The sequence below is a fragment of the Danio aesculapii genome, chromosome 15 (assembly GCF_903798145.1).
Source record: "Danio aesculapii chromosome 15, fDanAes4.1, whole genome shotgun sequence".
NCBI lineage: Eukaryota > Metazoa > Chordata > Actinopteri > Cypriniformes > Danionidae > Danio > Danio aesculapii.
The window spans coordinates 18271721-18291266 of NC_079449.1; the positions used below are offsets into that span (position 1 = coordinate 18271721).

At 38.6% G+C, this 19546-nt stretch overlaps 1 protein-coding gene across 9 annotated transcripts in view; it reads left to right on the top strand.

Annotated features, from left to right (window-relative positions):
- Positions 1-19546, top strand: part of msi2b (musashi RNA-binding protein 2b) — a 381615-nt gene that overhangs the window by 264639 nt on the left and 97430 nt on the right. For all 9 annotated transcript variants that reach the window (XM_056474347.1, XM_056474345.1, XM_056474348.1 and 6 more), the window contains one exon: positions 10107-10189. In XM_056474347.1, coding sequence (XP_056330322.1) covers positions 10107-10189 — 83 coding nt within the window. The remainder of the gene's footprint in view (positions 1-10106; positions 10190-19546) is intronic.

Here is a 19546-nt window from a genome sequence, read left to right on the forward strand (position 1 = left end):
ATTACACATGCAATGACATGCAGGAATTTAATCGTTCATAAGTACAATGTAAAAACATGTATTTACACAATAAGTACATTGTAAAAAATGACTAATTTCAGTTTAAATACATATTAAGACCACTTAATATAAAGTGGGACCCTTTGAAAGTTATCCATATTAAGTTCTTAGCAATGCACAATACTAATAAAAAAGTAGGTTTTGATAAACTCAACTCAACTCTATTTATTTCTAGAGCACTTGTAACCAACCACAAGGTGTACCAAAGAGCTGTACATAAAAACACATAATACATGCAAGTGTACAAGGAGCCAAAATACATACTCACAACATATGATTAAAAGCTAAAGAAAATAAGTGTGTTTTCAGTGGCCTCTAAAATGACTCCAAAGTAGGAGGTGTTCTTAAGAAGATCATTGAAAGTCTTGGAGCTGCTACTAAAAAAGCTCTATCATCTGGACATTTCAAGCATGATCGCGGAACTGTCAAATAGAGTCGATCCTTAGAGTGAAGAGATCTCAAGGGTTAATGTATATTATTTAGCTCAGAATATACTCAGGAGCCAGGCCATTCACTGTAGTACATTTACGATATATCTGCATGTTACTTAGTATTCTGTTTATTTTTGACATAAAAGGAAAATCAATAACTATATCAAAAATATATCCGTGCAACGTAAGACATACATATGATGTAAAAGACGTTTGCACAATTATGGCTTAAAACTATGTAAATCTTTACCTCTTAAACCTGGGTGCAATTCCTGCATGGCTGTTTGGGAAGCACTGTTATAGAGTTTGCATTAAGCGCCTGTGTGTTTATTCACTCATGCTAATAGAACTTATTATTTAACATGTTCTTGGCAGGTGCATTAATTTGCCCCGCTAGTTCTCTAGTACTGCAGCTTAGTTCATCTCTTGCACCCTTGAGATCTATCTAGCGCCGTGCCGTACACACACTCAACTGGAGTAAATGATTAATAAACTGTCAGTGATGGCGCTCAGCTTGAAAAAGCTTTAGTCTTTTATACACGTCTGTTTTTTTCCACCCAAAATTCTTTTTTAGGTGCTCTCTTTGGTTTCTCCGAAGCCATACGTCTCTCCCAAGTCATTATAATGTAGTGGGGTGGCTGGAGCTACAATCGATTACGCTGTCTAGTCTCATTTAGTTTACAAGAGTTCCAAGTTCCAGAGAGCTTACCGAGAGGCTATTTTTCTCCCTGCCCGTCTTCTTTTTGATTAAGCGGATGTGTAAATAAGGCCGCAAACTCCCATCGATGCATGCCAATCTATTTATTGACTCCTAAGGATCATTCTCTCCACTCCCCATGGTGTCTTCAGGCCGAAGAATTGAGCTCCTCCCAACACATGCAAGCATGGGGGACAGCCAAGTGTCTGCCGGGAGAAAAAATGAAACTCATTGACAGATGTTCTTGTGGTGCTTTCTGCTCTCATTATTAATAGATGAGAAAGGGGGCCCATTTATCAGAGTGAGGGGAAATTAATTGACACTGGCTTTGATTTTATTGCTGTAACTTGTTGTTTGGGCGCATCACAATTCTTTTCGCTTTTTCGCTCCCAGGGCAGAGTGCTTAATGGCAAGAACATATTGGGAAAAGCACCCAAAACAAACAATCAAAAATGCTTTTTGATGCTCTCTTGCACGCACATAAACAAAGAGACACATTTATACAGTCATACAGACATATGCCAACTTATGTTGTGGTGCCCTGTCACTTCCCTACTATGGTGGCTAAACACCAATAACAGATGGAGATGCTGATGTCGCTGGCCTGGTCTTTATGCCTCAGAATCAGCAAGCCTCGTTTAAGAAGCAGCTTAGCTTTTATTACATATTGAGGAGCAAAAGATTCTGTGCAGCTGTGCCATAATAAAAACTACATGCCCTTTAACAAGTGGAAAGCTTTTATTTTGACATTTTATTTATTAATACCCATAGGCCTTCATGTTAAATATACCAATATTAACAACATCTTTAATATATATATATATATATGTAAAGCAACCAATCATTCAACAGTAACTGCTTTAAGTTTCAGAGATTTGACATGCTCCTAGAATGGCAACCAAATGTTCGAAAACTTGATCACTGAACCTCGAAGACCATATTTAATTTTTTCTAATTTAACAAAAAATAAGGCGTCTTTTATTCATTGAGTATGGGATGGGGGTTGAGGAGACTTCCACTGCAACAAAATACACCGCCTAGCTAATAATGACAGAAAAACCGTTAATTCAGAAAAATAAAATGGTTAATCAGGGGGTAGAACTCCAAACAGGCCAATTAATGGAGAAGGATCCATTTTAATGGATGTAATTTCTGAAAAAAATGAATCAAAAACCTAAATAAAATATAATTTAATTTAACGAATATATTAAATGTGAATGACATTGAAATTATTATTATTTATTATTATTTTATATTTTATTTTTGTGTTAAGTTTTAAATTAGTTTTTGTTATAATGACCGGTCGCATTTATACTAAAGCCCATTATACTGCATGTCTTTGGTTTGGTTTTTCTGTTGGCTAAGACGAATCATCTTAGGACACTGCATCTATTGTGAAAGATGTAAAAACATCTGGTAATTAAAAAACAATGTCCCTTTTAAGCTTTTTGAATTTAGGTTTTTAGGCAGGTCAGGGACTTTAAATCCTTAAATTCATGAGCATTTCAATAGTGAATATACATGAATATATGGACAGCATGTTTCACTGAAAGGTCAGATAGAAATTATGCATTGAATTTGGTAAAAAGTAGAAGACTTTGAAGTTATAAATGAGGCTTAAGGTTAGGTTACATAATGCAGTGCTATTTCAGTCTTTAATCAGTACATCTCTTTCATGTTTAATTCAATGTTGCATTGTTTCTTTGTAAAAGAAATGTTCCCATTTTTCCCATTTCATTTAATTTTCATAAAATTGTGCAGCTAATTAAATGTAACAAACCTATACAAAATGGAACACGGTTAAAGTAGAATTCAGAATGTCCAAGTTTGTGTGGGAATTTAGCTTTGGGTGATACAAAGTTTTGCATTCAAATAAAGCTATGGAGGATCCAAACTTTTGAAGAACACAGGACTTTTGTTTATACTAAGTGTTGTGCTTGTTTCTCCATCCTGAACTCATCTCGTGGTCATATATTATTCAGCATCTGATCTTGCATACCATTGTATGAATCACAGATTCAGGTGATACGCCACCCGCTATGTTACGTGCGCACGCATGCAAGCGTGACCATGCATTCATAAGAAAGTCCGTAGGCATGCCATTTCCCCCCACCGTTTAATATGCAACACGCAATCTATTTACCATCTCTGGTCTCGGGAAAGGATACGAGGTGGCCGTAATAATATCTGATTCAGTTGTGTACCTCTTCCCTTTAAATACATCGAACTGCTGCAGGCACCCTCGGCTTTTTAAGCAAAGGTCAGAGGAAGGCTCATTGATTTAGCATTTTAATTTTATTTGTGCTGGGCTCCGAGGGGGACTGGCATTCAGCGTGGCAGTGGCTCTTTGTTTTGTAAGAGGCTGTGAATGTCTGGATGTCTGTTGAGACCCGGCCTGCTTCGCTCTGGCTAATAAGTGTGAGATGGCAGCCAGACGCCTCCGTAATAGCCACTAACACTTATTATCCTCTCCGAGATTGGAAATCCATGTGTTGTCATTGAGGGATCTCAAGACAAGTTAAGCGAAAAAAATAGATGTTTTTTTTCCTCAAGCGTATTGCTTCAAAACAGATGTGCGTGTCGTGTTGTAGGAGCGTTGCGTTGGTGTAGGTGGGCTGTAAGGCAGAAGTGGTTTCCAATGTAAGGAAATGGCCTGTTCAGAGTGGTTAAGTCACTAACTGAGCGAGATAATGCCTTGGGGTGTTTGAGGCGGAAAAATACGACGTCTCCTCCGCCAGCGCAGAGGCAGCTGTTGTTTTGCATTGTTCCCATCCTCTCCTTCGCTTGACTTTGCAGGGGATGCGGTGAAGGGCTCTCGGTATCGGCACTTCTTCATTAAGAGATCCTGTTTGCATCTCTGGTCTTGTTATTTGGAGCGCTGAGGGTTTTTGATTTGCTGCCGTTTCCAATGCTTGGTCGAGAGCTCACCCTGCCGATAGCGCCCTGAACTCTGACAAAGACAGTGTGCGGGATCGTTACCAGATCTTTTCTGCAATGCTTGATGTGGTTTGAGATGGTGTTTGGCAGTTTGCATAAAAGATGTGCATACAAAAACGTATGCGCACAACTGAGTATGAAGAAGTTTTTATTCAATTAAAGAAAATGTGGATAACCTACAGTGGTAACACATTTATGAATAAATTTAAGCATGCACATCAAAAAAAGTCATGTAATGTGCATGCTTAAGTGGACAAGCCAATGGACTGACCACAATATCTGAAACATGATATCACAATTTCTAAAATGCAGTTTTGGTCATTCTAAAATCCTTTAGCCAAAGTCCATCATTAAAGTGGTTCAGTGATATTATTTCCCAGAACTGTCTTGAGTGGCTTCCAAAGAGTTTTGCACCTCCAAAAGCTTCACTTCATTTTGACTTCATCTTCTGAGGCACAAGTTAACTAATTATAAATCTGTGTGAAAAATAGCAATTTTTTTTATAGTTCCTACATTAAAGAGCCCCTGTTATGCATTAAAAAAGGGTTATAATTTGGTTTTGGGAGTCTCCAACAACAGGCTGATCTGCATGCAAGTTCATTTTGATTGTCTTATAATATGCATTTATTTTTACCTGATTATCCCAATGACTCCCATATGATTCGTTCAGCGATTATTTTGTTCCCAAACCCCTCCTTAGCGTGAGGCTAAACTGAACTAATTGGTCCAATGACCCAGTCTATTGTGATTTGGTCGACTGCGTTCAGCGTGATATAGAGAGGAACGCCCACCACCCAATGCAGGAGTGCATTAAAGCAATGCAGTTTAACACCAGCATATTGCTCTATTCTTAACCATAACACACATTCAGAATTAATCCACACAGTGGCAAAAGCTAAATTATTTTGAAACTTGACCGCTGCACGTGTGTAGGAACAGCTGACGGTGGCCATAGGAACAACAAATGGCAGTGGATTGTGAGCTCACAAACGCATTTAAATCTGTAAAAAAAAGGCACGCGTCGCGTTGTCAGCATGGTTTTAGATGCGATATGAGATTACAAAGAGTTAACCAGATACAGTACAGGCAGTTACAAGTAACAAAACACAATTAAATGCATTATTTGCAAGATAGAGAAAACAAGGAGGCAAGCATTTTAATCGCACTTACTTGCACTTCTGAAATGGAGGAAGAAAGGGCTGCATGAACTGTGTACTGGAAAGTTCCTGTCAAGCTCTGACAAAGTCCCGATCTTTAATAGTCTTTTCTGATCCTTCCTTTAACAATTGGCTGATGAATCTCCCGTTGTAAGCATGTAGATTGCTGAAGCACTCATCAGAAAATGACAGGAACTCAGCACAAGGCTGGGGCTATAATGCTGAGGTAATTTTGTAAAAATAAACTTCAACCACTGACTCTTCACAGCCTCATCTTTGGGTAGAGAAAATAACACTAACTTTCCCCTCACACTTCAGAGCACAGTGTCTATGCGACCTGAATCAACCGGGATCTGCTACAGTGTTTGGCTTCCTGTTTTTCTTTCTACAGTGTTTGTTGGCGGGGCAGGTATGGTGGGGTTGTGGGGGTTTCATTTCAATTCACTTTACTTAGAGCTGTGTTACACACTGCATGGAAGGTCATTTTCAGCAACCCATAATAGGGGGTCTTAAAAAAAATGCTCTGTTTTAAGTAAAATTTGGCTAAAATATAAACAAACCCAACAGCTGGGTTAAATTCCCAGTCCTGTCATTTAACTTGATCAGATAATAGCATGTTGATATTTTTTATTCTTTAACTTATTTTAATTCTACCCAGCCCTATCCTATCCTTTATGCATTTCTAGACTTCTAGCAAGTGGAATTTGTAGGATTGATAGTAGATTCGTCAATTGGCGGGGAAATGTCAGTTTCAGGTGCCTCCTGCTGGGGTGCAGGTACTGTAACCCCCTCCTCCTCCCTCTGCAGCCGTCGGGCTCCCCGAACCACCCAATGTGTGCCAGCTCCCTCCCGGCTGCTGAGAAATTGCTCCTGACAGCTGATTTGTTGGTTGTCAGAACTGGTCGCTGTGCGGCTGATAAGGGCGCAGAGGCCCGAGATGGAAAACTAACTGCCTCTCATGATTTCAAAGGCAGCCCCATCAGCCTGGGGCCTGCAGACACATGTAAATGTCTCTGGGCTGAAATCACCAGGGATGTTTCCTCCATGTGCGAGGGTGCTGTTTAAAGAGTTAGACTGTGCTTAGCATGCAACGTCTGGCCATGTATAAAAGCACTGCAAATGGCACGTTTGGAATGTTTTATTTCAGACTCGTTCATTTGGATGCGGTTATTATTGCCCTGACAGTACAAAAACAGCTTTATATGGTTCCCTCTGTCTTTCTTTAACAATACACAATCCGTCCATCTATATATCAGTCCATCCATCTGTCTATTTGCTTTATATATTTCTCTGTCTATCGAATTCAGCATTTTGTTTGTTAACTATATTCAAGTTAGAGCTAGAATTGGAATATTATACAGTATTATTATAATTGCTTCACAATTGCTGATGTTGTGCTCCTACTAGGCAGTGTTTAATGATCATGACTATATCTCTGGACCGACTAGCTCATCTGTCAAATAAAAAAAGTACTTCTATCAAAAAAAGCCAGCTAAATTCATTCACCCCCTGATTTTTTTTATGAAAGGTGGAACAAAGTAGACAGGGGTGTGGTGCTACTGGAGGACTTACTCCAGCCTACAGCAAATCATCAGGTCTGATCAGTCGCAGGAAGCTTTAATAAGCTTGTACAGGAAGCCATTGCAAGAGAAGAGGTCACTGGGTAATTGGCTGTGAATCCTGTTCCAGTATCCTCCCATGGGGCGGCTGCTCCTATATATCTCACTTCCTGTCAATGATGTCAACCCTCGAGGCCGTCTAAGCCCGGGCAGAAGGGTCAATGAGGGGGTACTGGCCGCCATCCAACTCTAGAGATGACAATGCGGTGGTGACCGTACATCACCTCCTTTGCTTGTACATACAATAATTGCCCTTAATTACCTCATGCCCCAATGCAAGCCCCTCACTCGTTTGCAATGTAGCTCATAGACCATCAGTCAGCACAGCTACATGTTCTGTCGACTCTTAACTGTAAGCCTTCCACCTCTGCGTTTACCCCAGCAGGACGAGGAGTGGATTCTACTGTGTCATGGAGTCAGGGAGCAGATAATTCAGACAGTGTTTTCTTCCCCAAACAAAACAAACTGTACGTATAATCACTGAGAGGTCACGCGGTGTCGGACTAGAGGCCACCGGCTTGTTTATCCCGTGCCCTCTTATCATCCCTCCCGCCTCTTCATCTGCTCTTATCATGGCCTGTGTTGAGAGGAGCTCCGCCGCTTCCTGTTTTGGGCTTGCTGTCAACCCCTTTGACCTGCTGAACCCGGGATTTATCTCTCACTTTCTTAAAAGTCAAAAGCGGCGGAGCTAGTGCTCTATCTTTTGCTCTTTTTGTTTCTGCTACTTGAAGGCTTGTGAAGAGCAGCGCACTCAGTTTGTGGTTAGAATTGAAAGAATTTCTTTTAATAACTAGTTTGTGTAATTATAATTTTAAAATATTAATTAAATAATATAAACAAGAATTATGATAATAATATAGGATTTTTTTAACAAATAGGGAAATTATTTATTGCAACATTTCAGTCTGTGGTTTCACATTTCAGCAAATCAGCAAATTTCCACAGTGTCCATGGGTGTGTTATCAGGCCCGTAGCTGGGATGGGGGGGGGGGTGCTTCAGGTGCACTGTAAAACAAAAATCTGTTATTTTACATTTTCTGTAACTTAAGGCAACGTCTGTTATTTTACTGTAAATGTCTGTAATTTAATAGCCATTTATTTTAGATTTTTTTACGGTACTCCAACTGCCAGAAAAAAACAATAACATGAAATAACAGCTATTAAATTACAGACATTTACCGTAAAATAACAGACGATAAGTTACAGAAATGTCCTTAAATTTAAATTTCCGGTAAATTTCTGTAATTTACCTTCTGTTATTTTACGGCACATTTTTGTAAGTAGTAGTAGTAGTAATTTATTGTGTATGGCCATACACCCAAAGCGCTTCACAATCATGAGGGGCGTCTCTCCACACCACCACCAGTGTGCAGCACCCACTTGGATAATGCGACGGCAGCCACAGGACAACTGCGCCAGTGCGCTCAGCACACACGTTATTGGGGAGTGGAGAGACACTGATAGAGCCAATTCGGTGGATGGGGATTATTGGGAGGCCATGATCGGAAAGGGCCAATGGAGGGAATTTGGCCAGGACACTGGGGTTAAACCCCTACTCTTTACGAGAAGTGCCATGGGATTTTTAATGACCACAAAGAGTCAGGACCTCAGTTTAACGTCTCATCCGAAAGACAGTGCCCACTCACAGTATAGCTTCCCCTTCACTTTTACTGGGGCATTAGGACTCTCACAGACCGCAGGTTAAGCGCCCCCTGCTGGCCTCCTAACACCACTTCTAACACCACTTACCACTTAATTTACCATCTGTCATTTTATGGCAGCTGCTGGGAAAAAAAAAAAGTTAAATAATAGATTTTTTTACAGTGTGGTTCGAAAGACCCACCCCCCACTGACAAAGGTTCAGAATTTGTCCCAAACATGAGCACATTTGTCCTATTTTGACTGCAAAGCCATAATTAATTTATGATAATAAACCATTGAAGAAGGTTTTAAGACCAATCAAAAGGTTTGAAGCACCAAAAGCGGCCATATTAAAGTTGAATTTTAATGCCATTTAGACTATTGTCGTCATCCATGACTTTTCAAATGTACTTATTTAATTTATTATTATTTACTTAATAATTCAAATGGCCAAATTCGGATTGTGGAAGGTTGAATGTGCTGGCCAGTTTGTTATTTGTCTAAAGGCTGATTTATACTTCTGCATCAAGCAGAAGCAAGCTACCTCTGAATGAGTGAGTTTTAGCTACTTGTAGCGTTCAGAAAAAACAAAACATCCGTTACCACTACGCAAGGCAGGTGCTGTAGGTAACGCCGATCACTCGATGCAGAAGGCAACAGTTTTTAATTTAAAGCTTTAACAGATTCCTTTTTTTTTTTTCTTTGAAAAACTGGTTAATTGAGCAAAAAATTGTGCTTTAATGGCACTAAAATGCAGTATTTATTAGAAAATTGAAAATAAAAATGAATTATATATTAATTCTAAAAAATTTAATAGAAATTGAAGCAAATATTTATAAAAAGGTCCAACTTTTGAGAAAAAAGAACCCCCCTTTCACCAGGCTGGCTACAGACCTAGTTATAATGTGTCCTTTTACATTTCTATTTGTTTTTTGCCCCCCGGTTGACTGTGTGTGGCAAATTTTAAGTATTCTGTTTGAAAACGTCCAGGTGTAGTTTGAAAAATTATCTCAAAGGGTTTAGGATGTTTTGGTTAATCACTGGATGTTCCCTGTTCCTCATGGGTGGTGTGGCTCTGTTGTGCTCTGTGAGGTGAAAATGGATCCTCAGTAGATGCACTTAGGAAAGAGAAAAAAAGAGTGTGTCACGTATTGAAAAACTCGCAAAGAAACATCAAATATTTGGTAATGGAATTCAGATGCCGGCTGGCTCTACAAATCCCATTAAAACAGCTTTGAGCTTCCTCCATCTCTGAGGAGCAGACTCAAAGCTATTTTAATAGTGCCCAGGACTTCATCATTTTAGCAGCAAAAGAGTTCCTGCTCTGTACTAGATACATAATTTGCATGGCATTAGGACCAGATAAAACGAAGATTGCTGCACGACTCAATGGCTCATTTATGCCTGCTCCATACGATAATAGCAATCAACAGATATTTGTTGCTTTTTTTCCTGTTCATTTAACTGCTTCTGTGTTGGTTCACTTCAATCATGAGCTGTTTTTTTTTTTTTTTTACCCCCCATCTTTTCCTTCCCTGTTTTCTCTCTCTCTCCCTCTTCACAGGATTCGGCTTTGTAACTTTTGAGAACGAGGATGTGGTGGAAAAGGTCTGCGAGATTCATTTTCACGAAATCAATAATAAAATGGTGAGTTGGTTTCACCTCTTTGCAATTTTTCAATTCAGGGGCCAGGATTAATATTTGATGCTGGAAGCAGAATGGGTGCTTATAATGGGCAGCGTACAGTGAGGGTGACAGGGCTGCGTGGGTGGGGGTGTCATCCCTATCCCCGACCAGCCTACTTTCAAGGGGATGAGGAGTCACTGGTGTGCACCGGCCACAAACCATGAAATTGTGTCTTGGATCCCTGTCTGCCAGGCCGGGAGTAAAGGCCTGTCTTTTCCCCCCCGTCGCAATTCCCTCAGCCAGGGAAGACTGGGAAAGGATCTGGCAGTCATTCTGCAGGCTTGTTAAAAGTGTGTAGTGCAAAAGATTGAAAGAAGATTTAAAAATCAAAGCCTGGGTGCTTCTTGCATGTTGGCACCTGATGCCCTGTCCTGTGATTTTATGTTTGCCGCTACGCTTGGTATTAGATTTCTCTGTGTCTTGCCAAGCTTTTGAGAATGAAAGACAGCAGAGGGACACGGTTCCTGACCTTGAGGTTTCTGCAGGCGAGCCACAGATGCAGCTTGCGGTGCTCGAGACCAATCACCAAATGAGGACAACCCCTGTGTCATTCTACATGACAGCCAGTTAGCAGGATTTTTAATGAAGGTCAGCGCTGTCAGTAAAGTTCAGTTACTTATACTTACAAATCACTGAGAACCATGAGCCTCCAGGAGTTTTCCGTTTTATCCAGATGACGATTGATGACTGGTGCGGGAGTGTTAACTAGCTAAATTTAACTGCATCGATTCATTAGTGTGACAGCAGCTCAGCTGTTTTCAAAATGGTGCTGTATACAGTAGCTTTACTGCTAACAAGATACTTTAAAATCAAGTCTGATTGTTTTGTAGAAATTGCTTATTTGGATGATTTAAACTAAACAAGTCATATGCAGTGTGTTCAAATTATACATATGAAATAGCTAAATAATAACATTAAGCTAATATTGAGTCACATTTTTTTTAATAGTTCCAAGGAAAGCTGAAGTGTTCCTTCCTGATTTACTATCTTTTTGGATCGAATGGAGTTGATCAGTGTTTTATAAATGATAACTTGATTCAATTCTGTATGAGTCATCAGTTTGAACGAATGATTTGAATGATTAATTGATCATTACAAGGATTTGCTGCTCTCTACTGGTAGTTTATTATCCTGCTTATTTATCAATAGCCCTTTTCATACATGCAGACCATTCTGGAAAATTACTGGCTATTTTCCGGAAAGGGATCATGTATGAACAGGCTCTTTTTGGAAAATACCGCTCTGGCAATTTTCCAGAAAGAGAAGTTGTAACATTACCAGTAATTTGCCGGAATGCTGCTCTGTGTGAACGCGGATGGAAAATTGCCAGAAAAAGCATGTTCACGTTTAGAACCCACTGACGTGAGACGTCTAATCGTCTAAGACGTCTTGGATGTCTCTGGGTCAAAGCAGCTGCATGAATGCTAAAGCTTTAAATAAAAGTGAAACCATCAACAAAAGCCTGACCACTTTTATGTTTACAATTAAAAGCGCAGCCGTTCAGCGCTCATTTCTGGTTAATGATGTCAGAATTTACCAGTATTTTGGAATGGATGTGTGGAAAATTCCAGAACGTCCTCGTCTGTGTGAACAGCGCTTTTTTGAACTTACCGGTAAAGTTGTTCCAGATTTTTTTCCGGATATCTACCAGTATCACTGTGTGAAAGGCACTTATGTCAGGTCTAAAGCAGTCGAGATAACACCTTTAAAAAAGTAGTTTTTTATTCAGATTGGGTTCCCTTCTTTTTTAGCTTATTTAAAGACTCCTAAGAATCACTCATTTTGAGGTGTAGGCTGGTCACATTATTGTGTTCCTTCACTCCAAAAATAACCTGCTCAAATGAGTGATGTTTTATTAATCAAATTAATGTTTGCAACACGTTTGAATACATGTTGAAGTTAAAGTTTACTGCTGTGAGCCTCTTTGAGATAAGAAAATCTATTTTCCAATTTAGTAGCTTTTAAGCAGTAGTAGTTTCAGTTGGATTTCATGTAGCTTCCCCAATCCTCCTAATGAAATCCCAGTATTCTATTCTAAACATGTCAACACAGTATGACCAGCCTCTCCTGTCTCTCCATTGATTTTAATATGATATTGCATCAAATGTGTTCATTATTCAATGAGCGTCTAGAGAAAGCCTGAATTTCTTTCCTTTTTTTAAACACATTTCCCCCAGCGTCCCCCAGCAGGAACCTCACTGTTGATCGACTGGCTGGCTTAAATTGGGCCATTGGAGAATTACTTGCATAGCTAATATCAGTCACAAAGGTTTAAGAAAAAGATAAACGTGGCGATGGGAAAACATTTACTTAAAATGACAGCTTTGTCATGGTCTCTCAGTTCAGATCATTTCTCAGATGATGCGCCGGGAACGAAAGGCTTAAAAAACAAGAAAAAGGTCAAGGCGTGTTGGGCGGAAAGCCGTCCTTCCTTTTGCTCTCTTTTGCTCTTCTTACTGATTTCAATTGCCATCGTCAAGTTGCTTTTGCCAACAAGATCAAAGTGGTCTCTGAAGCCTCGTCTGCTAGCAGGCCTGTGTGCATATTTGACTTGCTAATTCGACCATGGTAATATTGTTATTATCATGAATATTTTGTACAGCGGCCGTAATGATCTCCCTCTGCTTGTGGAAATGCCAGCTTTGTATGTCGACTGCCTGCTTGGTGAGACGCCATCTTCAGAGGCGCCATCTGTGACCCTCGACCTCAGGCTGTGGAGCAGAGAGCGCGCCAGCCTCAGTAGCTGTTTATAGAGAGGTTCTGTTGACCCAGTAAGGCCACTCTCGAGCTGCCAGGGCCCTGGATATCCATAAATGACCCTAAATGGTTCCAGGATCTGGAAAGCTGGACCGGTAGAGGTCTCTACAGACTCTGGGCTTCCTGATCAGCTCATTTGATAGTTGGCCTGGAAATACAGCCATGCATTAAACATTCAGAAGACATTTCCTTGATCCGCAGAGTTTGGAGATGGAAACGGAGCATCCGGCAGGCAGGTTAGATCCCATACGAAGAGGTTGAGATGAATGGAGATTACCTTCAAGTGAACTCTTTAGAGATTCCTTTGAATTGTAATTCTACTTTAGAGGTAAATCATTTAAGGAGCTGAACTCTTGATTATTTCATCAATGAAAGCAATTAAACTAAAGCACTACGCGACTAGTTCTAGATTGCGCAGATATCGATGGGAATCGTTATTAATTGAAAGATCCTAATGGTTGTTTTGACTCTTTCTTTCCTTACCGATCCTTTCAAACAGCAAATCATAGTTATAATGTCCTGTTGCGTCTGTGTGTGAGGATTTTTCCGAAGCCCCATTCCAAGCATTCTTCATTTTATCAAGGATTCCAGGGACTTTTATCTTCCTCGGTGCTGTCTGTCATCAGGGATACTGTGTGAAAGTGAGCCGACTGGGTTGGATAAGTGGTTGAATTCACCTGGATGACTTCAGCACTGTCTATGGATTGTCCATTGAAAAATACCTTCAGAAGAGGCACCGAGCTGAAAGAAAAGTTTTACGATGGTACAGTACTTTCTGCCATATATAGTGGGTTTTATGAGGCAATCCTAGACTTATTCAACTTCTTATAATAATTAAACGTTCAAAATATAAATAATTCCAAACATATTCATACATTATTTATTGTTTATAGTTTTAATTATATATATATATATATTATATGATAATATTATGGCAGCATAGTGGTGCAGTGGGTAGCATGTTCATTTTACAGCAAGAAGGTCGCTGGTTCGATCCCCGACTGGGTCAGTTGGCATTTCTGTGTGGAGTTTGCATGTTCTCTCCATGTTCGTGTGGGTTTCCTCCAGGTGCTCCAGTTTCCCCCACAAGTCCAAAGACATGTGGTAAAGGTGAATTGAATAAGCTAAATTGTCTGTAGTGTATGTGTGTGAATGCAAGAGTGTGTGGGTGTTTCCCAGTGTTGGATTGCGGCTGGAAGGGCATCCGCTGTATAAAACATATGCTGGAAAAGTTGGTGGTTCATTCCGCTCTGGCCCCCCCGATTAGTAAAGGGACTAAGTCGAAAAGAAATAAATGAATGATAATATTAAATAATATTGTAATATGATCTCTGTAGGTGCATTTGTATTCAATACATATTTTAATAGATTAATGTGTTTGCGTGTATACACTGTTAACAATTTCCTGTAGAATCTACATTAACTTACTGTACTGGCAGCAGTTCGCCAATAACTCACTCTAAATCAATTAACAGCAAAAATACTGGATTTACATTTACAGCACCATCACCATTTATCTTGCTATGCATTTAGGGTATTGCATATATTTACTGTAAAATATACATGAAGTTTCTCAATGCAACTTCACAATGCAGTAAGTTTCACAATGCAGTAATACAGTACAGTACAGTATAACAGTAATGTACCGCATAACTGTCCTGCAGTAAAACAGTTTATATTACAGTTTAATACTGTTTAATTGACAAAAATCATCAATAGTGTATGTACAGTTTTGCTCAAAAATGTACATACCTTTGAAGAATTTGTTCATATGTGGAAAAAAAAACTATTGCAAAATAAGAGAAATCATACAAAATGCATATTATGTTTTATTTAGTACTGTCATGACGAGTTCACAGTGTGAAAAGATGGATCTCACAATCATAGTCGCTGCTGTAAAGGGTTCATATCTGCAGAAGATGCTGGATTTTTCTGAAGAACAGCAGTCAGTTTAACTGTTTCGAACTAGAGACTCATAAAAAACCATCACAAAGCAGAAAAAGCACTCGTGGATCATCAGGAAACCACACACAGTTTTAAAAAACCAAGGGCTATGTAAGCTTTTGCAGGGGGTTATTTGATTAATATCAGCTAGATTTTTGTGTAGTGAACTATACAGTTGAAATCAGAATTTTTTTAACTCCCTTTTATTTTATTTTATTTTTTAAATATTTCCCAAATGATGTTTAACAGAGCAAGGAAATTCTTTTTTTCATCTGGGGAAAGTCTTATTTGTTTTATTTCGGCTAGAATAAAATCAGTTTAAAAACATTTTAAGGTCAAAATGGTCAGCCCCGAGCTATATTTTTTTGACAGTCTACAGAAGAAACCATGGTTATACAATAACTTGCCTAATTACCCTAACCTGCCTAGTTAACCTCGTTAAGTCTTTAAATGTCACTTTAAGCTGTATAGAAGTGTCTTGAAAAAGGGGGGCTAATAATTCTGACTTAAACTGTATGTAAACATCTTTTATGTAAAATATCTTACTCAGCACAGTACTAAATAAAAAATAACATGCATTTTGGATGATCTCTCTTATTTTGTTCAAATTATTCACATTTAAGCAAATTCTTCAATGAGCTGTGCAAACTTTTAAGCACAACTGTACTATAGTCCTCATTTGAAGTGGATCAGATCAAAACATTTAATCCATTCTTGTCTTTTGATGTCTTCAAATGTCAACTACTGTATACCTAATAAAGGCCTGGGCTGTTTCAAAAATTGCAATTATTTGATTCAAATATGTGAAACAACCCAGTGTTTTTTTTAATGCCCACAGTTTGAAAGCTCCCCACATAGAGAGAGCGACCCTTACAGTGCAAATATAGCCATAGCTAAAGTCCCTATCAAAAACCTTACCACTATAAATAAACAAGTGCTCGATCCCACTAATCGACTAGTGGGATGTTGGCCCGTTGTGTCCCACCGCTGAGTGAGGGAGCGTTCAATAGCAGGGTAATTTTAGGTGCCAGCCCAGGAAGTGTTATTTATAGTCCAGTGGATGTTTGACACAATGGAAGAAGTGACTGTATGCTGACCCCATGTAAACCCTCTCTCTGGGACTTCTCATGGGCATATGACTGCACATGTTATCTGCTTCACTCTGTCTGATTCTCTATCAGTACCTCTCTCTCTCTCTTTTTTTCTCTTTCTCTCCCTCCCTCCCTCTGGGAATCATCTTCTTCTCAACCTTGGAAGAGTATGGACTGCATAAGTCATCATATTCAGGAACACATCCTTTCCTTTAGCCACCCGTTATTAAGCGATCAAGTACTCAGTCGATACCCTCTTCTCGTCCCTAACGCGTAAAGAGCAATGCTGCCTCATAGCCACGCGTGCCTGCAGCAGAATGATGTGAATTCAGCGATCATGTCCTCCCTGGCGGTGCCCTTGCCTCCTGCGGGCAGTGTGGAGGTTGTGGCTCTCATTTCTGTTACCGTTTCCCGCCCTTTTCTCTCAGTGTGCCCTGGCCGCCCAGCTAGGATTGCCGTCTGCCCACAGCGAGCCAGGCCATTAGCATGTATGATAAGTGCCGAGTGTGTCGGCAGGCCAATTTAGTGTCTGCCTTGCTGCGCTGAGGCCCCGGCCTGCGCTATCATTGGAAGATAATCTACCGCTGTGAGGAGAGAAGAGGGAAAAAGTGTCAGTTCAGGATGGGAGAAAATGACTCCTATTTTCTGCCTTATTTTTTTTCTTCTTCTTTTTTTTTTTTTTTTGGCCCGAAGGCTTGCAGCTCTCTGAAGCCATCTTTAAGATGTGGTGCAAACAGCGGTGACAGTGCAGAGTTAGTGTGCTTTCATGCCTGCTTCATTTAGCAGCCGCAAAACCGAGTCTGGTTAAATATTTGTATTCAGATTTGCTGAGAGATGTAGGCTTTAAAATATATATGTATATGCTTCCAAATAGTCATTTTATCTTAGCTGGAATAGTTTTGCGGACTGCAGAAAATACATTAGTGAAATATAGTCGATAAGTAGCAGTATTTAAGATGTAAATCATCTGTATCTGTAGCTATGCATTTCTTAAAGGGCTACTGCTCTTAAAAAAGTTTTTTAAAATGCTGCTGGGTAATTATTACACTGTAAAACCCAACAGTCAACTTTATCAAATGAAATGAATGTAGTTAACTTAAACTCCTGGAAATTCATTTGAAAAGAGTTTTGAACTCATTTGAATTCATTTGAAGGTAAAGAGTTCATTAAATTCCTCATTACTTCAACTTAAATGGAGCCAGTTCACATTACTCATATAGATTAGTTTTTGTTTTAGCTCAAATGGTTTGTAGCAATGGGTTTCCTCAAACCATTTTAGTTACTTTAACTTATTGGGTTTTACAGTACCCAGTTGGTTTGAGTTCTCTTCATTTATTGGGTTTTACTGTGCTCAAATTGCTTCGTTTACTCAAATGGATTAAGTTCACAGTACTCATTTGGATTAGCTTTTGAACTTAAATGCTTTGTTGCAATCAGTGTCCTCAAATGGTTTGAGTTGCCTTAACTTTTGGGGTTTTACAGTGTAGGGGTGCGATCAGGATATCAAGTACTGATTCTTTTTCATGGTGATCAGCCGATACGGAATGCCGATTCTGAGGCTACAAGCTCATAAATCATTTAGTAAATTTTCCCTCTAAGTATGATACTTAAGTAGAGATCTCTCCTTACTTAAAGTAATAAATTAAGGATGTTGCATATAATCCCTTCAACGTGTCTCTTATAGCCATTTAGGTGTGAACATGTCATGGTCAGAAGCAGCTTTACAGAAAATAATAGGCAAAACATAAAAAATGGTAAGAAAAATGACAAACAATGCAATTTGGAAACATTGCAAATGATAGAAGAATTCAACAGGTCCCAATCAAGAAAAAGTTTGGAGCGCATATCTGATGCATAAGAAATTACAATGTCTACATATAAATCCATCACTTCATAACTAAAAGGAAATAGGCATATACACTACTGTTTATTAAGTTATACAAGTTAAATTATTAAATATTCATGTTAAAAATGTTTTAATTATTTATTATTTCCAGCCTGGTTTTAGTGAACTTGCAGTATAGTCAAAAACACAGAACATTCAGTTTTATATGTAAAAAGGCCTAAATACGTGCAAGGTCATTCAAATATTTTGCTCATTTCCAACTAACACAACCACTTGTGATCGGTTCATGAGATGGGCCAGATAAGCAAGTCCAGTCAAGTAATTAAATGTGATTATCGACCGATACCGATTTCCGGCCAATCGATCTTAGTATCCCTAGTAAACATATACAGTTGAAGTCAGAATTATTAGCCCCCCTGAATTAATAAACTGCTCTGTTAATTTTTTTCCTCAATTTCTGTTTAATGGAGAGAATATTTTTTCAACACATTTCTAAACATAATAGTTTTAATAACTCATTTCTAATAACTGATTTATTTTATCTTTGCCATGATGACAGTAAATAATATTTGACCAGATATTTTTCAAGACACAGCTTAAAGTGACATTTAAAGCTTATCTAGGTTAATTAGGTTACTAGGCAGGTTAGGGTAATTAGGCAAGTTATTATATAATGATGGTTTGTTCTATAGACAATCTAAAAAAAATAGCTTAAAGGGGCTAATAATTTTGACCTCAAAATATGTTTTTAAAAATTAAAAACTGCTTTTATTCTAGGCAAAATAAAATAAATAAGACTTACTGCAGAGAAAAAAATATTATCAGACACACTGTGAAAATTTCCTTGCTCTGTTAAACATTTGGGAAATATAAAAAAAAAAAATCAAAGTGGCCCAATAATTCTGATTTCAACTGTACGTAGATTACTTTTTTAGACAGTTTAATAGAAAACTAGAAAACTAACAAAAATGTAAGCTGACACTGCAGTCCATAAAACATACAGTGGGTTTTTCTTTTTCAAATATTTCCCAAATGATGTTTAACAGAGCACAGTATTTCCTATAATATATTTTCTTTTGGAGAAAGTCTTATTTGTTTTATTTTAGCAAGAATAAAATCAGTTTTAATATTTTTTTAAAACCATTTTAAGGTCAATATTATTAGCCCCTTGCAATATTTTTTTCTTTGATTGTCTACAGAACATACCATTGTTATGCAATGATTTGCCTAATAACACTAAGTTAACCTAATTAAGCCTTTAAATTGCACTTTAGGCTGAATACTAGTATCTTGAAAAATATCTAGTAAAATATGATGTACTGTCAACATGGCTAAGAGAAAAGAAATCAGTTACTAGAAAATAGTTATTAATGTATTGAAAAAAAAATCTTCTTTTTGTTAAACAGAAGTTGGGGAAAAATATACAGGTGTGATAATAATTCAGGAGGGCAAATAATTCTTACTTCAACTGGATATAAAAAAAAAAACATAGTCAAAACTAAAGTAATATCTGTGCCTCCTGATGAGACATTGATGTCTTTTTCCATCTGTTGATTATTAAAAGCGTTGTCGGCCAGTCAGAACCCAACAAACTCAAGCATTTAAAGTGACAGATGTCAGAACTGCAGCGCCTGATTAAACTGAACTGCGTGTTGCTGTTGACAACAATTTAGTTATTGC